This window comes from Antechinus flavipes, chromosome 1, assembly GCF_016432865.1.
Source record: "Antechinus flavipes isolate AdamAnt ecotype Samford, QLD, Australia chromosome 1, AdamAnt_v2, whole genome shotgun sequence".
NCBI lineage: Eukaryota > Metazoa > Chordata > Mammalia > Dasyuromorphia > Dasyuridae > Antechinus > Antechinus flavipes.
This window is the reverse complement of record NC_067398.1, coordinates 710,759,621-710,781,536: the sequence shown is the minus strand read 5'-3', so window position 1 is coordinate 710,781,536 and position 21,916 is coordinate 710,759,621. Positions and strand designations below refer to the sequence as shown.

Sequence of the window (21,916 nt, the reverse complement as noted above, 5' to 3'; positions counted from 1 at the left end):
GCTTTTATTAAGCACCTACTGCATGCCCCAAACTGCTGTAGGCATGGGGGGATACACAGGGAAAAAAGGAAATCACCTCTGCCTTCAAGGAGCTTACATTCTAATGAATTTTGTTTTTGTAATACAGTTGTTTCAGTTTTCAGTCTGTCCTCTTCGTGTCTCTATGTGGAGTTTTCTTGGCAAAGATACTACAGTGGTTTGACATTTTCTTTTATTCTCCAGATTTTTTTTTCAGATGAGCAACTTAGGCAAATCACACAATAAATCTTGCCGAATGGGAATAAATTGTCCAGAATCACACAATAAAAATCTTGCAGTATGGGAAAAAATCTGCCTTAAGATAGTAAAAATAAAAGGCTGAAATACAGACATTTAGTAAGTAATGCTGATCTCCCAAATATTGAAGATCAGAAAGATATATTTCCTTATCTCCCACCTCCATGCCTTTGTACAGTTTATATTTTTATGCCTGGAATGTTCTACCTCTCTTCAAAGCATGGCTCATTTGTCGTTTCCTACTTGTAGTCTTTCTTGAGACCTTTAGAGACATTGTACTAACCTGAAGTATCAATATGGAAATTGGTAGTTCTCTTTCCCTACTTATATTACTTTGTGCTACTATGCACATATTTATTATTTACTTGCTTATGTAAAGATTCTATTCCTCTAGTAGAACAGAGAGACAGAGAGAGAGAGATAGACACTTATGTGCCATGTATTGAGCTAAGAGCTTTTTACAAATACTCTTTAATCCTCACAGAAGCCTAGTGTGTTATTAGCATCTTCATTCAAAGTTGAGGAAAATGAACTAAATGAAGGTTATCACTTATATAAGTTTATATGGCTGGTATCTGAGGCCATATTTGAACTTATCTCTCCCTGAATCTAATCCCAGCACTTATCCACTGTGCCACCAGCTGCCTCTAAGAGAGAAAATTCTTGTTCAGATGACCATCGGATTAGATGATCTCTGAAATCTCTTTAAATTTGGATATTCTATGTTTATTGTTAAATTTATTTGAAAAATATAAAATACTATACCAACAAATTCTTTCGTATTTTTATCCTGCTTAAATTAACCTTCCATTCCTATTCCCTTACCACTTTAGATGATCAGGTCTCTTCATTAATTGTTCTCTTCTTCAATTCTTTACTCTATATCTCTTTGTTAACATAATTCCCATCCCCGACCTCCAAGAATGCTCCTCCATTCTTTCTGCCTAGCAAACCCTTCCCTTGGTTGCATTTCTAGATCACTGGCACCCATAGTTATCTCTATTTAATCTAAAATCCTATATTACTTATTGCCTAGGCCAATCACTTGACTCTTGAAATAGGAGCTCTGCTGTTTCATCGGAGTCTGTTTACAGGCTAAACTGTGGATCCTGTTTGACTTGCTTTCCCTCCATCAAAAGCAATGTGATACCAGATTCCATTAAGAAAGACAGCATTGACTATGGTAAAGCTGGAAGATAATCCCTCTGGAGCCTTCCCAGATCAGTTCCTCTCCGGGATATCATGTTAAATCATGCACAGCTCCTTAGGAAGAGAACATCCAAGGAGAGCAACCAAGATGAAGAAGGGAGTCAATTTCATGCCTGCCATCATTACGATCAGATTAAGGAACTGGGAATGGTTAATATGGTTAATCTGGAGAAGAAAAGGTTCAGGGGGGATGTAATAGCTGCTTCAAGTATTTAAAGAGCTATAGAATGGAGAGGCAAAATCATAAATAGTGGGTTAATGTTTCAAATAACTAAATTTAACGCGGGTGTCAAAGGAAAAACAAAACAAAACTTCCAAACAATCTAAACTATTCTGAATTAAAAGTGGATTGCACTAGGAAGACCTGAGTGTGTTGGAGGGAGGGACTGGGTTGGTCTCAATGGTCTCTGACCTCCCTTCCAATTCTGTAATTCTGCACTTTTTTAATTTGTAGAGGGCTGGAACTCTGAAAAGTATATTTGAATCTAAGACAGCAGAGCACTTAAGGCTAATTACCTATTCAAGGTGTGATAATGGTTCTATAGACATATGGTGATGTGATGGCTCTCCTCACGATTAGCTACTAAATGTGTTGTGATGAGGTAATTGGAGGCAAGGATTGAAGGGCCGAGGGAAAGGGTCAGAGTCTCTCTGTCACAACACACTGAGGAGAGGGGAATTCAGGCTCCAGACTTCAGAGCCCAGGATTTATCTTTGGCAAGCCATGTGGCAGCTTGCCTGCTTCTTTCACTTCTCCTCCTAAAGACCAAGGACTTTGACTGATCCTGACTCTGACTGATCCTGACTCTGATCCTGAGGCCCTCCAGAGAGCTAGTCTGGACATTATACCAATTGGGCAAGGAAATTCCAGAGGACTGGTGTGTTTGTGGAGGGTTTACATCTCTTTCATCATCTCCACAAAATAGTACTATTTATGCATTCACACATACACACACACACACAAATACATACATATGTACATAAATACACACACACATAATGCACATTAAGTGTTTACTTGTCAAAAGATCCAGTGCTATGTAGTGAGAATTACAGTAGACTCAGAGTCAAGACACTTGATCTTTGGAGTTCAGATTTTGCAGCAAATAATTCATTAGTTTGTGTGATGAGGGAAAGTGACTTCCTTTCTTTGATCCCAAATTTGATCCTCCATAAAATAATGGACTTGACTTCCATGATTTCTGAAGTCCCTTCCACTTCCAGATGTGTGTTTGTGCTTTTGTGGCCAGATAAATGAGACTACATCATGTCAGAATGGATGTTCATATTCAAATATGCAAAAATAGGAATGTCTCTATTTTCCTGCCAGTGTTTGTTGATGGGATGTCTCTAGTTTTCCTCTAGCATTAGAGAATTTATTTGAGGCAGATTTTTTTAGATTTCCCTATGGGTACAAACCCCTTGGGCAACCAAGGAAGGAATGGGAAGAGAACACAGAGTGGAATGAGAAGCATCAGGCTCCACTCGCTCTATGACTGCCATCAGGATCATAATGTTACTAGCTGCTTTGCTGCTCTACACTGTGGACTGCTCGGCCTCTCTATCTGTTCTCTTGTGTATGCTGTTTCTTCCATTAGAATGTGAGTTCCTTGGAAATGGCAATTGTCTGACTTTTCAAATTGTATATCAGCACTTAGTACAATGCTTTGTGCATATTAAGTTATAAATAAATGCTTTTTCTTTCATTCATTTTTGTGATCACTTGCTTCATTTTATGACTGATATATATATATGTCTGTGTGTGTGTGTGTGTATGTATATGTATATGTATATGGTGTTTCTTGGAGGCAGGAATATTTCATAAATGGTCTCTGTGGGATTCTATAAGTCCCATGTTGCTGGAAAGGGAAAATTACAGAAATCATTCAATAAAGCAGGGCAGAATGGTTGAGGTACTTGTTGTATTTTACAAAACCCAGAAAGTAGGTAAGTGATGTGGGAAATGTCTTTGGATAGATGAGATTTACTGTAGGGTCCCCCTCCCTCCTTACAAGACAAACTATGAAATTTATTAGATCACGTGGTGACATGGTTAACTACACAGCAAATCACTGGGCTTAACAGTTTGTCAAAAACTTTGAGTTCTAGGCTAACCTGATCTTGGGCCATGTTCAGAAAGGTAGAGTTTTTAAGAGTAGGGTGTTGGAATCCTTACAAACTGCTAACTAATTAGAGTTGATCTAATCTTACAAGAAGATGTTTTGGGCAGAACCGAAACAAGGTACTAAGTAGGACTAATTAATACAAGGCCTGAGTTTACACCTTTACTCATTGGAGTTCACAAGTATTCCAGCTTCACAAAGTAAACTTTGTACCTTTATGAGTTCACACCTCCCTTGAAGCTCTTTGGGCCAGAGAGCACTATGGGAGAAAACCCATAATCCCTCTCTCTCGTATCCCACAATTCCTCCCTCTTGGATAAAAGAAACAGACAGAGGCTCTCGGTCAGATTTCAGCGGAGTTACGCCAGAAGCCCTCTCTCTGAGGCAAGGCAGAATATATTCCACTTGGCTGGCTGGTGGCAGACGAAGAGTTTTCAGAGGATAAAGCTATGAGTGAGAGTTCAGTGGACAACCAGATTCATCTTCATCTCACACCACTGTGGTAGGTGGCTGGGCTCCTGCACGCCCCCCACTGAGACCAAGCTGGTCTGAAAGACTCACAGAAAGCTAGCCGAGCCCCAAGTGAAGGAGACAAGAGATTCATTCCATCTCTGTGCTGGTTAGAGGCTGAAGAAAGCAGAGGCAGAGGCTAACGGACAGAACCTTTGGATTTGGAGATATTCGGAGGGCTCTAAGCTAAACTGGCTGTGTTTTGAGAAGAACAAGAACTCCAACATGTTAGTCAATAGTTCCACTAGTGTTTTTTAGTTTTTTGTTTTTATCAGATCTCATTAAGTGTCTTTTCTGAGTTAGCTGGATTAAGAAAGATATTAATAAGTTAGTGAATACCTAGAAAAGATGGAAGGGACTTGAATCTAAATCATATGAGGATCAAGGAATATAACTGGATATATTCATCTTAGAGAAGAGAAGATGCAGAAGGGGCCATGACAATGTTTTTTAAGTATGTGAAGGAGGAGGCAGGATTAGATTTGCTATGTTTGACTGGAGAATCCCAAAGAATTGGGAACAATGGTTGGGAATCTCAAAGAAACCAGTTGGAGCTTAAAGTCAAGAAAGGCTTCCTAAGAATTAAAGTTGTCAAAAAGTGGAATAACCTTTCTTGAGAGGGGGTGGGTTCCTCTCTCCTTGAAGATATCTGGGAAGAAACTGTATAATATCAGTCATTATTCAATTGTATTCAACTCTTTGTGACCCCTTTGGGTGGATTTTCTTGGCAGAGATACTGGAATGGTTTGTTCTTTCCTTCTCTTCTTTATTTTACAGATGAAGACATTGAGGCAAATAGGTCGAAATGATTGCCTAGGGTCACACAGCTAGTAAGTGTCTGAGGCCAGATTTGAATTCAGGAAGATGGGTCTTTGTGACTCCAGATCTGATGCTGCCCCAAGTAGATAATACAGTGAACATGAGAATGGATTGAACTAGACAATCATTCCAACTCTCCAATTCTGTGATTCTGTGATTTCTTTCTTGAACCAGACAACTGGCCTGGAAGAGGTCTCTCCCAGCCATGAAGCCCACTTTTAGGCTTTTTGAGTTAAAAAGGTACCTTAGAGATAAATCACATTCAATCTCCTACCTCATAAAGAAACCCATCTTTCTTTTGGAGACTGCTAGACCCCTCAGCTAGTTGATAAGAGGAGATTTGGATTTGGATTCAGAAGGAACTCTCTAAACTAGTATGCCCTGATGCCCTTCCCCAGGCAGCTGAATCATAACGAGAACAGACTTTTTTCATATGCTGTCCTGTACCACAACACTTGCTCGGAATTACTGTTACTTCAGGCATATACTCTGGAATATCTTTAACTTTTAACCAAACTGTGCAGTGCTGTTAAGATGCCAGCAGATGGCATGGAACCACTAAAACTCAGCATCATAAAGTCTCATAATAGAATGTTGCAATCCTAGAATCTTAGATTCACATGGAAGCAACTCTAGAAGCTATCTGGTCCAACCCCTGGATTGAAGCATGGATCTCCTCGGAGACATTTTGGAAATGAGGTCCTTCAGCCTCAGTAGAAGGCCTTCAGTGATGGAAAACATTTCAAGCCCTATTCTTCCATTTCAGGAAAGCACCAATTTGTCATGAAGCTCTTATTTATAATAAGCAAAATTACCTCCTTGCACTTGTCCCCTACTTAGTTTACTTCTCCCCACTGGGACCAAGAAAAAGAACTCTGACGCATGTGATGTCTCTCGAAACATTTGAAGGCAACTGTTTGGTGTGATGGATTGTCTGGTATTTGGATTCAGAGATAGTAGATGAAAATTCTATCTCTGACAGGTGCTATCTGGGTGGCATTTGGTAAACTACTAAACCTGGCTGTCCCCCAGTTGTGGGTTGGACTAGATCCCTTAAATCTTAGCTTCTAGTTTTGATTTTTATGATTCTATGATTCAATTTTAGGACCAAAGTCCAAATCTTAGCTTTACCACTTAGCCTTTTAGCCTTATGAAACCCATAAATCACTTAATCTCTCTGGATCTGGGTTTTTGTATCTGACAAGTTAGCAGACTGAAGAGGAAGATTCCATGGTTCTTTGAAGCTCTAAATATATGATCTCATTTTTCCCACTCATTCCATCCCTCAAGAAAACATGTTCCAAGTTTTCTCTTTTCTAAGCTAAGCATTCTAAGATCCTTTAATCAATTCCTACTTGACATGGATCAAGTCTATTTTGTCATATTAGTCGCCCTCCTTGGACTATGCCCTGGCTTTTCAATGTCTTCTCAAAGATGCAGTGCCCAGAACTAAACGCAGGACTCCACATGGTGAAGGTTGAGAAACTTTTATCCACTAAAGAAAATAGGATTGTTTCAATAATGAGAAATCTAATGAAGTATAATCTGTAGGGACCAGTCTGAGGACATGTGTAGTATACAGCTTGTATATAGCTATTGGATTTCTTGGAACTCTGAACTGCCACAGATCTTTTGATTCATGCCATTGTTCCAAGAATTCTTATTTAAAGTATAGTTATTCACTGAATAGGCTGCTAGGTGGCACTACAATCGATAAAGTGGCAAGCCTGAATTCAGGAAAACTCAAGTTCCTAAGTTCAAATCTGGCCTCAGAAATTTACTAGCTGTGTGATGCTGGACAAGGTACTTAACCTCAGTTTTCTCATTTATAAAATGAGCTGGAGAAAGAAATGGAAAGCTACTCTATTTGCCAAGAAAACCCCAAATGGGGTCACAGAGGCTTGAAAATGACTAAAAAGGATTAAACATGAATATATTCACTCACTTACTTTCTGAGTAAACAGGTAGAAGGGATCTTAGAATGCAAAATGTCAGAATTGTAAGCAACCTTAGAGCACAGAATGTCAGAACCAGGAGGGAACTTTGAACAGAAAATGTCATAGCTGAAAAAAGCCTTAGAAGAGAAAGAGAATATCAAAGCAGGAGGAATCCTACCAAAAAGACTATCAGAGAAGGAATGGAGTTTAGGACATAAAATATCAAAGATGGAAAGTACTCATAGAACATTCAATGTCACATTGTTTTCATGATTTATACATTGTCATAAAGCTCTTAAGAGCCAGAAGTAGGATTTGATACAGATCTCCCTGCTTCTAAGGCTAGCTTCCTATCCCTGGCCTCTCCCAGATGACTAAAGATGTTGCCTCCCTGACTATACATCTACTCTCTGATTCATGTGTGTGCATTCAGGTGATTTCCTAAATATCTGTGACATATTATCAAATAACTGATGTCTTTAAATTATAATAGGCCTCATCACATACATGTAAAGAGTTCAGTCATAAACTCAAATGCATTTTCATATTGGGAACCCATCCTTCTCACTCCAAAATCCAAACTCCTGCATGGTGGATACAATGCTGAACTCAGTCAGGAAGACTTGGGCTCAATTCCTGCTTCTGGTATTCATTAGCTTTGTGACCATGGGCAAATCACTTAACAGGTTCAGAGTTTTAAATAATGGAGATTATATAGTTTCTATTAAGATGTTGGGAGAGGGGCAGCTAGATGGAGCAGTGGGGGCACCTAGGTAAGGCAGTGGATAGAGCACCAGCCCTGGAGTCAGGAGGACCTGAGTTCAAATCTGGCCTCAAGCACTCAACACTTCCCAACTGTGTGACCCTGGGCAAGTCACTTAACCCCAATTGCCTCAGCAAAAAAAAAAATGTTGGGGGACTCTTAAGAGATAATATTTATCAAGTGCTCTGTAAACAATAATGCTCTAGATAAGCATCAGGAATTTCAATCTGTATGTGACTTCTCAAAACTTTGACTAGATGACTAGTTCATATACATCAAATGCCCCCAAGGTCATGAAGTTACACAAGGTCTGCATCTTCTGCAAGAATATGCTTTCTATAGCCAGACTAAGTGGTTTCCTGGAGATTTGCCCATAAAGTTCTCATTGCAATTTATCCAATCATCCTTAGCATTATTATTTTTGCAAGCACGGTTAGTGTGCCTTGCTTTGGAAGACTTGAGTGGATTTTACCAAGCCCACAGAGAGTAACTAAGTGCACCTACCAGGGAGGGATACTCTGCCTTCTCATTAATAGAACTATTTTAAAATACCGTCTGTCAGGTTACCTCAACCTCAAAAAATGCCCTCAAAGTAAGAACCCCAAACTATGTAGTTGCAATGAGCCACTGATCATCTGCAGTCCCCGTCCATGGTCCTGACCAATTTATCAGCATAATCGACCAGGCCTTGGCATTTATAATTTTTCTGCTGAATGCCCTCAGCCCTGAGTGATGTCTCACACCCTCATGGCTTGTGAACCCATTAGCATTCACTGTTAAGGAATTCCCCACAACTCAGTGTGGAGAGATAATGCCTATGGGGAGGCAGTTTGGGAGCAGCAGAGACCTGGGCTTTAAAAAACACAGCAAGTCTCTTGGGTTCTGGAGGGCCATCACACTGCTACTTCATTATAAAATCCCCAGCCTCCACCCCTTTAGCAACATCTCACTGTTTAGCATTTCATAGCAGGTTTATGTTTATAATGTCCCTTCCTGGATCTTTGGTGGTTTCATTTACTGAATCAATTCCTGATGATTCCTACCATGTGGAACAGGTTGGTGGGGACCAAATTCAGTCAATAGAAGCAAACATTCAACCCAACAAGGGTTGATCAGCTGGTTGTAGTTTTTTGAAAGGAGCTGAATGTGAATTTGAAGGAAAGGGAATTGGAGAAGAGGAAATTCCTTCTGAGTTACAATTTTCTTCTCTGAAAAAAGGAGCTTCAGATTTGATTCTGTATAAATTGTACAGATTTATAAATCTGTATAAATTCATGGTCCTGAAATCCTTTCCAGCTCTCAGCATTCTCTGTTCTAAGGTTTTACTTTTGACTTCAGTTTTGTAGCTCCTTATAATTCTGACATTTTCTATTTTCATGTAATGCCAGAAAAACTGAGGCAAGATAGTGATTAGAGTTTTTAATAGTTTATTTATTGGAGAGCTTAATTAATTGACTGGATCAGACTCACATCTCAAAGTATCCAGTATCAAATGTGTGATTCCAGAAGTTCTTTAAAGGACTTTAGTGATAAGGGAGAACAAAGGCAAAAGAGGGGGCAGAGTGAGCACTGGACATTCTAATAAGCCAGGAAGTCTGAAATAGAAGCTCTCCCCTTATCTGAGGTTAAACATTTATAGTTTATGATCCTAGAGTAGCCAGCCCTAAGTTATATCAGTCTTAATGGTTGAGAGAAGGGGGTTGCAACCAGGGGGACTGAGGCAGAACAATTAGGGAAACTGAGGTAGGACAATCAAAGGAAACTGGCATAACATTCAGGCCTTCCTTATGTACTCTTTTCTTAGTTTGCACTAAGGTTCTTCCTCCCTCTGACAGTCTCTGTTTTGATCCCCCCAGATCTAACTCTCAGGATAGTGAGATGTAAAATTCTCTTTAGAAATCGGGGAAGTCTCTTCTCTGTGATATTTGCTAAGGCCATTTTGTCCTTGCCACAAGAGATCATGTGCCTTTAGAGTATCCCAACACTTAAGAGTTAAAAAGCAAAACAAAGTATTTCTAATACAACTTCTGTCTCTCCAAACTGCTCCAGAAGTATTCACCACCTGGCTTCTGTTTTAAGATCTCCAGTGAAGAAGAGAGAGGATGCATCAGTCCCCAAGGCAGCCTAGACCATCTAGGGACAGCTGTTATTGTTGGAAGCTCGCAACTTTACACCATCACTCCAAATTCTTACCCTTTGGGGCTGAACACATCTCCCAAATTAATTTCCTCACACATGACAGCCCTTCAAATACTTATTCAGAACTACTAGGTATCCACATGAAGCTTTCTCTCCTCTAGGCTACATATCCTTAGTTCCTTTAATTGATCCTGATGGGGCCAGACCTTAGGCTCTCTACCATAACTCCCATAAAATACAGCTCTCAGAATAGAAGATAATACACTATATTTGCTCTTCTTCGGGCTCAGGACTCTTCACTCCCTCGGGGTAGATACTAAGCTTCTCTTAATGGATCTTAATGGATCAGAAGATTACATTTGCTTCCTTAGCTTTCACCTTTAGCAATAAACATTTCCAAGTCCCCATCTTAACCCTTACTGTGGCCTTCTCTCTGTGACAACTGTGCATTGACATGTTATATATTGTGCATATACATCGTTGTTAGCATCTTTCCATTTTAATTTGAACTCCTCAAAGCCGCAGTTTTTTGCCTTTGTATTCCCCAGTGCTGAGCACAAAACTCAGCACACTGAGAATGCTTAATAGATGTTTGTTGACTGACTGATTGGCGTCATACTGCTGACTCAGACTCTACTAAAATCCCCAGTTCTTTTTCAGGCAAGACATTTTTGTCCCTGCCTGACCCATAATTGGCTTTAGGATATTTGGAAATGGAAAAAATGTTGGTGTCATCAATTTTGTGGTCCACTAGATGCACCCTGTGTTGACCAAATTTTGGATGAGTTATTATTTGGCCCTGGTAAGGGTATGAACCTATTTTGAGTAGTTTCCCTTCCCTTTCCTGTCTAGGAACTCGGTTACTGCTTTATCATTTCTTTTATGGAATAACTTGAGTAGAACTTTGGAAAGATAATCCATATTATACTACTTGTGCTAAGCACCAAAATCTTTAATTTTAGCATCCTCCATTTGTTTCCCAGGGATATAGAGTGACCTTGAATCCCAAAAGGTAGCAGGAGGAATCAACTATTTTTCATTTCTCTCTAAAAGTAGCTTTGTATCATTCACCCACCGTGCCCCCTCAATGTTTTAATAAATATTTTTGATTTATCAGGGTACTCGCCAATTCTCCAAAAGTGGAACTGCCCAAAATGTAGAGTCTGCTCTTTCCAAATATTCTACCTAACATCAGGCCAAGAGGCAGTAGAGCAAAGTTTCCAGAGCCCATATGGATCCAATCGATAAACATGACTTACAGACACAGTGAGGGAGTCGGGATGTCCAGATGGGTGTTCCTGTTTCTCGGCTGTAGCAGGTCAGGAGGGAGCTTCCTTCGAGAACAAAGCCGGCATTGCAGGTGTATTGGATGGTCGTTCCAACAAGGAGCACGGGATCCGAGATCAAACGAGTTGAATGGTCCACTTCCCCCGGGTCAGTGCAATACATAACTGACAAGAAAAAACAGACACAAGGTTCTCTGGTGCCTTATCACCAAATTAATGGATATGATTTATTTCCAGAAACACTTAGTAAGGACCTATTATGAACCGGGAACTGTACTACATATTGCAAAAATAAAATGTTGCTTGCTCTCGGGGAGAAAACATTTCACTGGGTGTATTATATAAGGTCTTATAATATCAGAGGAAAAAAAACTCAAGTGATTTTCAAAGGATAGGAAGAATTTTTGTCGTTTAGTGCTCTTTGGGATATTTTAATTAGTTTTTGAAAGAATTTTTTCCCTATGTAAAATCTCAACTGGCCCTCTCCTCTCCTTCCCTTCTCTTTTCTTCTTTTCTCTGGCTTTGCTTCTGTCTTCCTGTTTCTACCACTGTCTGTCTCTGCTGTCCTTCCAGCTAAATATATAACATGATTGGGAGAAAGAGATAGACTGTTGGTTCCTAGAGTTAACTAAATGTTTATGTTTCTCAAGCCCTTTCATCAAAATAATTGTATAAGTAAATCTTTGAGCTATAAATAAGGAAAGTTGATTGGGGTCTTAGTCCAGGGTGTTGAAACCTGGATGATAATGAATGACAATATCACCCAATGGAAGACTTATTTCCCTGGATCCCAGCGTCTCCCATCCTCTCCTTCACTCTAAACTTCTTGATGTTCCTCCCCTTGGCAGCTATGCTCCAGACAAGCTCCCTGACCTCCACCCCAGCTTGTTGTACTCTCCCATTCTTACCTTACTAGAGTTCTTAGTTATATACTAGTACATCTGGTTTTGCCATGAAAAAAAAGTTTCAAAATTGTCTAGTTTTGCCATATACACATATGTTCAAGAATTAGATTAGTAACATATGCTATTTATATTTATAGATGAGGTCATGTTGTATTGTGAATAGAGAACCAGACTTGGGGTCAGAAAAGGCCTGAGTTATCATCTTGCCTCTGAAATATATTGGAAGCCATTTGCCATTTCTATGTCTTCTGTTTCTCACCGAGGTGAGAAGTTCCAGAAAAATGTTTATCTTGCACAAGTTATTAATCCGTGTGCTTCCCACAGTGATGAAATCACATGTCTAGACAAAAAAATAAGAAATATTTGTACACACATGCACATGTATATCAGTAATGAGAAAGTAAAGAAAGTCACAAAGACATTATAATCTTTCTCTTGCTAAGCATGGAGGAGGAAGAGGAAGAGGAGGAGAAGGAAGAGGAGGAGGAGAAGGAGGAGAAAGAGGAGGAGAAGGAGGAGGAGGAAGAGCAGGAAGAGAAGAAGAAGAAGAAGGAAGAGGAGGAGGAGGAGGAGGAGGAGGAGAAGGAGGAAAAGGAGGAGGAAGAGGAAGAGGAGGAGGAGGAGGAGGAGGAGGAGGAGGAGGAAGAGAAGGAGAAGGAGGAGGAGGAGAGCAAGACACGTACATACACAAACACACATGGAGAACAACATATAGTAGCTAAACACATAGAAGAATGTTCTAACAGTGAGAGCTATCTGAAAGCAGAATGAGTTGCTTTGATAAGTAGTGAATTCACTTTTAATGTAGATTTTCAAGCATTAAGTTAGTTGATCATTTAAAATTGTCATTTTGGAGTATATTCCTGTTCAGCCACAAATTAGAATTGATGATCTCTGGGTTCCCTTCCAATGCTAATTTCATGAAAACATGTGTTGTCCTACATGGAAGCCTAAAGAGTGTCCTTTTTATTTTATCTTTCTCAAGAACTTAAGGATTCACTGATGTCCCATTCCAGGTCACATCAAGAAAGTTTGAGTGCCCACCAATCCAGCAAAACTGAATATAATCCTTCAGAGGAAAAGGTGGTCATTCAATAAAACAGAAGATTTTCAAGCATTCATGATGAAAAGACCAGAACTGAATGGCAAATCTGATTTTTAAATACAGGACTCTGGAGAAGCATAAGGAGATAATCAGGAAAGTGATATAAGGAATTTAATAAGGTTTATCTGTTTACATTTCTACTTGTAACTCATTAGATCATTCTCATTATTATAATAGTTAGAAGGATTATATATATAGACAGAGAACACGGGTATAAGTTGACTGTGAAAGGATTTTATCTTTTTTAAATAATGAAATTAAGGGGTGAGAGAGGAATGAATTAGGAGAAAAGGGAAGGGAGAAGTGGAATGGTGAAAACTATCTACCATAAAAAAGAGGCAAGAAAAAGCTTTTACAGTGGAGGAGAAGAAGGACAGGAGGGGGGTGAATGAGTGAACCTTACTCTCATCAGCCTTGGCTCAAATAGGAAAAACATACATACTCAATAAGGATAGAGAAATCTATCTTAACCTGCAGGAAAATAGGAGGAGAATGGGATATGGGAAGGGAGGATGGGTGATAAAAGAGAGGGCATTTTGGGGGAGGGAGGGGTCAGTAGTAAAACACCTTTGAGGAGAGACAGGGTAAAGGAGAGAGAGAATAAATGTGGGGGAAATACAATTAGAAATGGTAATTGTAAAAAAATTGAATCAAATTTCTCTGATGGAATATTATTGTTCTCTGGGAAATGATGAGCAGGAGGCTCTCAGGAAAAACAATCTGGAATGTCCTGTATACAAAGTAATCGCAATGTTCTGGGAATGACCAGCTGTAAGTTAGTTTGCTATTCTCAGTAGTACAATCATCCATAACTACTCTGAAGGATTTATGATGAAAAATCCTATCTATTCTCAGAGAAGGAACTGATCAAGTTTGAATACAGATTGAAGCATTCTTTATTTCTCTCTTTCCCTCTCTATTTTTAACTTAGTTTTTTTCTATAGGGTTTTAATTTTCATTAGGGTGGGAGATCTATATTTTATTTCACAACTTGACTTTTATGGAAATGTTTTATATCAGTTCACTTGTAGTTTCTTAATTGTAGGTGGGGATAAGGGAGAGAACCTAGAACTCAAAAATGTTAAAAAAAATGAAAAATATTTGTTTTGAATGTAACTGGGGGAAATACTAAATAAGTAAAATTAGAATTGGAAAAAAAAGAAAATCTGAGGGTCAAATCATTAAACTCAATTTACTATATTTAGATCCTCAAACTCCAGGATCTAGTTACAACCAGATCTATTATTGACCCAGGACAAAACTTGAGATTTGTCTTACTTTTCTCACAAAAGGGTGGATCACTGCTCCATGTCAGGTCCCACTGGCAAGTGAGGGTGTCACTGCCTACAATATCATAGCCAGGGTCACATTGGTAGGTGATCTTCGCTCCTCTCACCAGCTCTGTGTGAGATGTGGTTTTCCAGCCATTCTGAATCTCAGGCAAATCTGAACAGGAGTCATTCCTTGATACCTCTTTAATAGAAAGATACAAATAATTGACTTCAATTATTTTATTGTTTATTGTTTATTATAATTATTAGATTTTATATCATGTTATATAATAATTATAAATTATTATTTATATTATTATGAGTCAGCTATATCATTCATTTAATAATGTTAATAAGAGCTAACATTTATATAGCATTTTAAAACTTGTCAAATGCTTTTAAGTGTTACCTCATTGGAACTTCACCAGGATCCCTTAGGAAACAAACACTACTGGTATCATTATCTTCATTTTCGCTTCCAATTTTACCTTGTATTTGCTTTATATGGTGTTGGCAATACCTATGCATGAGCCCTGCTATTTTTTTTTCAATAAAATGTAAAGTCTTTGAAGGCCAGACTGTTTCACATTTGTCATTGCATCTCTAATGCCTAGAAAAGTACCTGGGACATTGTAGACCTTTAATAAATGTTTGTTGATTGACTAAATTGATTAGGGCAATTGATACTCTGAGAGTTAAGTGAATTTCTCAAGGTCACACAATTTGTAAAAATCAGAGTCCCTTCAGTTGAGCTTCTTCCTCTCCCACTGATGGACTCCTCCTATCATCTGAACTATTATGTAAATAACAATCCCATGTGCCAGTTTGGCTATCCCTGTTCAGAAAGGCCCATCATGCAGATTCAGGAAGGAGAACCAATTATGTCACATAATTAATTTGCCATCCTTATGGGAAGTTAGAGAAAGTAGAATGTTCCCTCTCCCCAGAGAATACAGATGAATCAAACAGGAAGGAAAATAGTTCAAATATCTGGACATTGAAGGGACTTTAAAGACTAATCTTCACATTTTACAGATGAAGAAACTATGGCCCATAACTCACCAAGTTCACACACTGAGTAAAAGTCAAAGATGGAATTTGAATCCATTTTCCAGTTCTCAGAAATAACTCCTCTTTTTCTCTCTCAAATTTCCTCCAAGTTTCAACAGTGTAATTTCAGTAGTTTTATTACATCTCTCCTCCAATTGCTTCATTCTATGCTATGTGCCTTCATTTATCGAACAATTATTAAGTTAGTGTGGCATTATAAAAATATTAGGTAGCATTTATAGCGTCTTTTAAAGTTTGCAAAGTTTTTTTTTTTTTTTAACAAACATTTCATTTATCCTCACAACAACCCTCCATTTACTTTCCATTTTACAGATGAAGAAACTGAGATGGAGAATTGAGTGATTTGACCAAGGTCATAGTAAGATCTTATTTGAACTCAGGTCTTTTTCCTAATCTTTGTACCACTTTCATCCCCTCTGATCTATATTTTAGATGTACCTGTTTCTGGACATATTGTCTCTCCCTATGGAATGTAAGCTCCTTGAAGGCCATGATTATTTTTGCTTTTTCTTTATTTAACTTTGTGGCTGGCACATAGTAGGTGCTTAATAAATTCTTGTTGATTAGTCGACGGAATGGATTGAAGTGAATTTTTAGTACTCTATAGCTCATTGATTTAGTATCTTCCAAGTATCTGGTCACAAGCCATCTATGTCTGAAATCTCATCTATATCTTCTTAGGGATATATGGGTGTGCAGGGTGTTTTCTTGACAAAACATGAGCATGAAGGACATTCATATAGTTTCCTTCACTCTTGCTTTAGTATTGATTTTTCTTTCTGGGGGGTCATTTTTAATATAATAGTTCTCCTGGATAATTCTTTATCTAGAATATACTGTAGCCCTCTCCGTTATAAACTTTATAGCGCTGTATAAATTTGGGTTGTTATCAATATTATTGTTTCTAAATATGGTGCCTGGAACAGAACTCAATCTTCCTAGTGTGGTAGTTTGAACCCCCCAAGAAAAGGGGAATAAGAATATTCTGATAACTGGGTGTTATTCCTCTTCTTCCATTAGTATCATATAGGCAACTAGGTGGTCGGCAGAAAGTTTGTTTGTTGTTTAGTTCTTTCAGTCACGTCTGACTCTTCTGTGGCTTTCTTGGCAGAGATACTGGAGTGGTTTTTCATTTCCTTCTCCAGCTCATTTTACAGGTGAGGAAACTGAGGCAAACAGGGTGAAGTGACTTGCCCAAGGTCACACAGCTAGTAAGTATCTGAGGTCAGATTTGAATTCAGGAAGATGAGTATTCCTGACTCTACTCCTGATGCTCTATTCATTGCAGTGTCACCTAGCTGCCCTGGTCTGAATCCAAATCTCAGACATTTGTTAGTTGTATAAATGTGGGCAAGTCACTTAATTTCTGCCTCATTTTCCTCATCTGTAAAATGGAACTAATTATTGTACCTTTCTCCCAGGCTTGTTGTGAGGACTAAATTCTAGTTATGGTTATTATTACTATTATTATTAGTAGTAGATGAGACTGCTGTACCTCAAAAAAAGGAAGTTGTGGCTTTGAAATGCACTTCAGATACTTATTAACTTTGTGCTAATTAACTAGGCAAGTCGTTTAACTGCTCTATACCTCAATTTCCTCCCCTGTAATTGAGGGTGTTGGTCTTAGTGAGATCCCTTCCATTTCTAAAATTATTATCACACCTTCCAGACTACTATCAATTCTCTTAGGTTTCATTTGAAATGTTTTCTTGATTCATAATGAAGTCCCTCCAATTGAGCTTCTCACTCTCCTTTTGATGGACCTCCCATTGAGACTCCCCCCATCCCCTGCCCTGTTATGTAAGTAACAATCCCACGTGCCAGCTTGGTTATCCTTGCTCAGAAATGCCCACCAAGCAGATTCAAGAAGGAGAGCTAATTATGTCATGTAATTAATTTGCTCTCCTTATATGCTTCTGGGGAGTCAGGGAGAGTAGAATGCCCTGACTTATTTGCTGGAAGATAATTTTAAGAAAAAAGCAGTGGCTTTTCCTGGGATTTCATCATGATTTTAACTGGGAAAAGCAATCTCTTGGGTGTCTGTGAAGAGCAGGGACAGGAAAATGAACTTTAAAATGGCTTGTTGGGGAATAGGAAACCCTATATTTATTCCTCTTAAAAATTCCAAGAAAGCCCTTGAATTGGAGGTTGTAAAATGCTCACTGTCTGGGCAAAAATAGTGGGAAAAAATCGGTTAGATGTTTGGGATGGCCTGGATCTGGATCTAGTTCAGCTACCAATAAGCTACATGACCATAGATGGGTCAGTTCTATTCTCTGAGCCACAATTCTCTATCTGGGATAAAGGGAGGAGCATTAGGGTAACGTGAAGAGAACCCTGAAGCTAGGATCCAAAGGTCTGGATTTTAATTCTAGCTCTATTATTTTCCACCTGACCTTAGCCATAGAGTTATAATTTGGGCACTGTGGCTTGGCCCCAGAGAGTTAAATTTAGATGGTACTGAGAGCTTTGTAATCCTTCAGCTGCGGAGAAATAATAGAACTAGTGAGGATATTTAGTTCACATAGACCTACAGGCACAGATCAGGGGGACTTCTTGGTTTACTCTGCTTCCTGGTATCACCTTTGCTTGGACAATCAGCATCTCAGAGATTCACTTTCTTCCTCTGTAAAATGAAGGTGAACAGCTAGGTGGCGCTGCAGGGGATAGAGTACCAGTCCTAGAGCCAGGAAGATCAGAGTTCAAATGTGGCCTCAGACACTCAGGAGCTGTGTGACTCTGGGCAAGCTACTTAACCTTGCTTGCCTCAGTTTCCATATCTGTAAAACGAGCTGGAGAAGGAAATGGCAAACCACTCCAGTATCTATGCTGAGAAAACTCCAAATGGGGTCATGAAGAGTTGGATATGACTGAATAGCAGCAGCAACAACCACAAGTATGGCATGGTGGAATTGGAATCTGGAATACCTGGGTTTCAGTTTTGCCTTTGACATTTACTAGCTGTGTGAATCTGGTCATGTTATTTATTCTATCTGAGGCTCATGAGTTTTCTCATTTATAAAATAAAGGATTGACCTGGAAGGCTACTCGGATCCTTTCCAATTCTAAATCAATAATCCTGAATCTATGATCTCTAAATTTTAAGTCTGGGATCCTCTGAAAAGTCTCCCATTTCCCGTTTGAAGCTATAATTTAGAAAAGGCACAGGTTTCATGCAAATGCATCCTCTCCAAAACCCACCATGCTTTGGGAAATTGGCTTTGGGAGGTGACTTTTGACCTGGGCTTTCCCAAGATTATAGCAAACCTCACTGATCATTTGGAAAGGTCACTTTGGAATCTCAGAGAGACCTCCAGTGGGATCAGGCCCAGGGCATTCTTTCCTGCCATAGCCACTCTGTCCAATGCTGGGGGCAGTCTTGCATCAGGGTTCTCAAGGACGGGCGGGAGTACTCTGTGGTTTATTCCAAGGGGGAAAAATCTTCTGGCACTGGGATGTTGTCCTCCAGAGTCATTCCTGACCTTCTGGGTCCCTCTTCTGGGCTTTTTTTCCTGTGCCATAACATATATGTTTGCACATTGAAACTCTTGCTTAAAATATTGATTTGGCCAAACGATTTCTCTCTGCAAGCCCTGGTTTGGCATAAGCTGAGAATGTACCAAGTCCTAAAGTACTTTTTTTTATGGGAATATTTTGAATGGGTTCTTAAAGCATTTAGCTATCAAGTAATTGCAATAGTTGGCAGTTTTTGTCTTTCTTTGCATTCTCAGTGATTTGTAAAATGACTAGCACATAGTAGGACTTTTGTTTGTACCCAGTTATTTACATAGTCTCCTCTGTTAGATTATGATGTCTTCTCAGGCAGGGACTGAATTTATCTTTCTTTGTATCCTCAGCACTTAGCATAGTGTCTGGCACATAGTAGGCACCTGATAAATGCTTGTTGACAAAATGACTGACATTTAGCTAGTACTGTTAGGATTACAAAATACTTTCTTCATAATATGTCATCATGTGAAATTGGGAGAGGAAGTACTTCCCCCTTCACCGAACTTTTCAGATGAAGAAGTTGAGGTTCAACTTGGACTCCCTTGGAAAATATTGTGTGAATTCTCCCTCCCTTCTTCCCTCTTTCTTCCCTCTCTCCCTCTATCTCTCCTTTCCATCTTTCCTTCCTTCCTTCCTTCATTCCTTCCTTTCTTCCTTCCTTCTGTCCTTCCTTCCGTTCTTCCTTCCTTCCTTCCTCCCTCTCTTCCTCTCTCACTTCTTCCTTCTCTCTTTCTACCTCCCTTTCCTTCCTTTCCACCTTCTTTCCCTCTTCCCTCCCTTCCTCCTTTTCTTCCTCCCTCCCGCCCTCCCTTCTTCCTTCCTTTTTCCCTTCCATCCTTTCTTCCTCCCTCCTTCCCTTCCTCTTCGTTCCTTCCTTCCTTCCTTCCTTCCTTCCTTCCTTCCTTCCTTCCTTCCTTTCTTCCTTCCTTCCTTCCTTTCTTCCTTCTTCCCTCCATCTCTCTCCCCCCTCCTTCTTTCCTGTGCCTGTATATGTCCCCTCTTGCAATTAGATTCAGAGTTCCCATCATTCCCTGAGTCTCAGGCTTATCCTGTTTTACATAGAGCAAAATGGTTTCCTCCATTACCACTGGAGGAAAAGGAAAATAATGCATGTATTGGAATTATCCAGGCCATTCTTAAGTCTACATTGGCTAATGTTACAGAAACAAGAACAAACAAAAAACACATTTATAGAGAATGGTGGATAAAAGATTTGATTCAGAGTCAGGAAGGTCTGATGTTTACTAGGTTGTGTGATCCTGGAAAAGTCACTTAATCTTTGTCTGCCTCATTTTCCTCAACTGTAAAATAGGGATGATAACAGTACCTACCTCCCAGGATTGTGGTGGGGATTGAATGAGATAATAATTGTAAAGAGTTTAACACAGTACCTGGTACCAGATAGGTACCATATAAATGTAAGTTCTTATTTACTTTTTTAAAAATCAGCTATTATTATTATTTCTGGCAGGGAGTAATGAATAGTGCTCACTCTGGAGTCATGGAGTGCTGGTTTTGAATCCTAGACAGTTGTTGTGTAATTAAGGGTCAAAAACTTCTTCTCTCATAACCTCAGATCCCTCATTGGCAAAAGACCATAATGCTTTGAGAAACTACATTGCAAACCTTAAAATACTAGAAAACATGAAGTATTATTACTGCTACATAAACAACATAAAAGTTGAGTGATTAAAAAAAACATACTGTTATTTTCCCCCAATACTGAACATTAGCCAGGCATTTCTGGCTGATATTCACGTTTCGCCAACTAATGTTGACATTGGACAGAGTGTGGAATGTAACAACAAGGAGAATCCTTCCCATTCATATAATCGTTTCCTCGTAACAATCCTGAGAGGTTAAGTGATGCTTGTATTAATTATGACCACTTTGCAAAAGAGGAAAATGAAACTTAGTGAGATAAAACCACTTATCCAAGGTCCCACAGATGGTGAACAGTAGAGCCAAAAATTGTTTCAAAGCCAGTATTCCTTTTACTATAGTAAAACGCTGCCTCTGACTATAGTTGGAATACGGAACCATGTTTTTCATTGACAATCAACTCAGAAAGAAAATTCTGTTCATTCAAGAAAGTCACTGGACTATTCAAAGAAATATTCTGAGCTATCTATCTCTTCATTCAAGGGAGTGTCTTGATGATTGGCTTGGTCATATATAGACTTTGCTCCAAATTTAGAAAACATTATTCATGACCATTTGTTTAAGAATAAGAATACTTGGATTTCATTTCAGGCTTTATTCCCGTGTAGTTTTATGACTCCGGGCGTCTTGTTCTTCTGTAAACAAACAAACAAAAGCCAAGGGAGGCTAGATTTGTAAAATTTTGAAGGGCTCTTCTAACTCTAAAGTGAATTGAATAGAGATGTAGTCAATTATTGTGGACATTTCAGCCAAACAACTAATGATGGCTGCCCTTCTTCGCAAGATTTGATATCACGCACTCTGGGCACCCCTGACAGAGAACCTGTGGGAAGCTCTGTGTAGGAAGGCAGAAAACAAGAGTCAGGAGAATAAAATTACAGATCAGCATAATCAGGGAGTAAAGAGGCCCCAGAGAAACATAAACAAGGACTTCAGAAGGAATCGATTGCCATGTTCTTCTCTCTGAGGGGCGGGAGGACAATTGGTGAGAATGAATCATGATTGCTGGCCTGGAAAAAAGCAAACCAGGCATAGAGATTTCTTGGTATGCTGAGATTCTGGTAGAGAGCCCTTTGCTCAGACTGGATGGAGTAAAAAGCAATTTCACGTGGAGGGGAATCGCTCTTCCGTCATGCCCGTGAGATCCCAGAAAGACGTGGGGCCCGAAGAAGGAATGGATTTCCCATCTCAACAATGGATTCAAATCAGAATAAGCATTTATTAATCACTTATTGCATGCTAGGCACTAAAGATATAAAAATGGCAAAACTGTTCTCTTCCCAGGAGCATATGGACAATAAGTGACTAAGGTGGGATTTGAACACACATT

At 39.2% G+C, this 21,916-nt stretch overlaps 1 protein-coding gene across 3 annotated transcripts in view; it reads right to left on the bottom strand.

Annotated features, from left to right (window-relative positions):
- Positions 1 to 21,916, bottom strand: part of SEZ6L (seizure related 6 homolog like) — a 259,733-nt gene that overhangs the window by 21,136 nt on the left and 216,681 nt on the right. For all 3 annotated transcript variants that reach the window (XM_051973023.1, XM_051973022.1, XM_051973025.1), the window contains exons 11-12: positions 14,351 to 14,545; positions 11,036 to 11,227 (exon numbers count right to left, since the gene is read on the bottom strand). In XM_051973023.1, the coding sequence (XP_051828983.1) occupies positions 11,036 to 11,227; positions 14,351 to 14,545 (387 nt within the window). The remainder of the gene's footprint in view (positions 1 to 11,035; positions 11,228 to 14,350; positions 14,546 to 21,916) is intronic.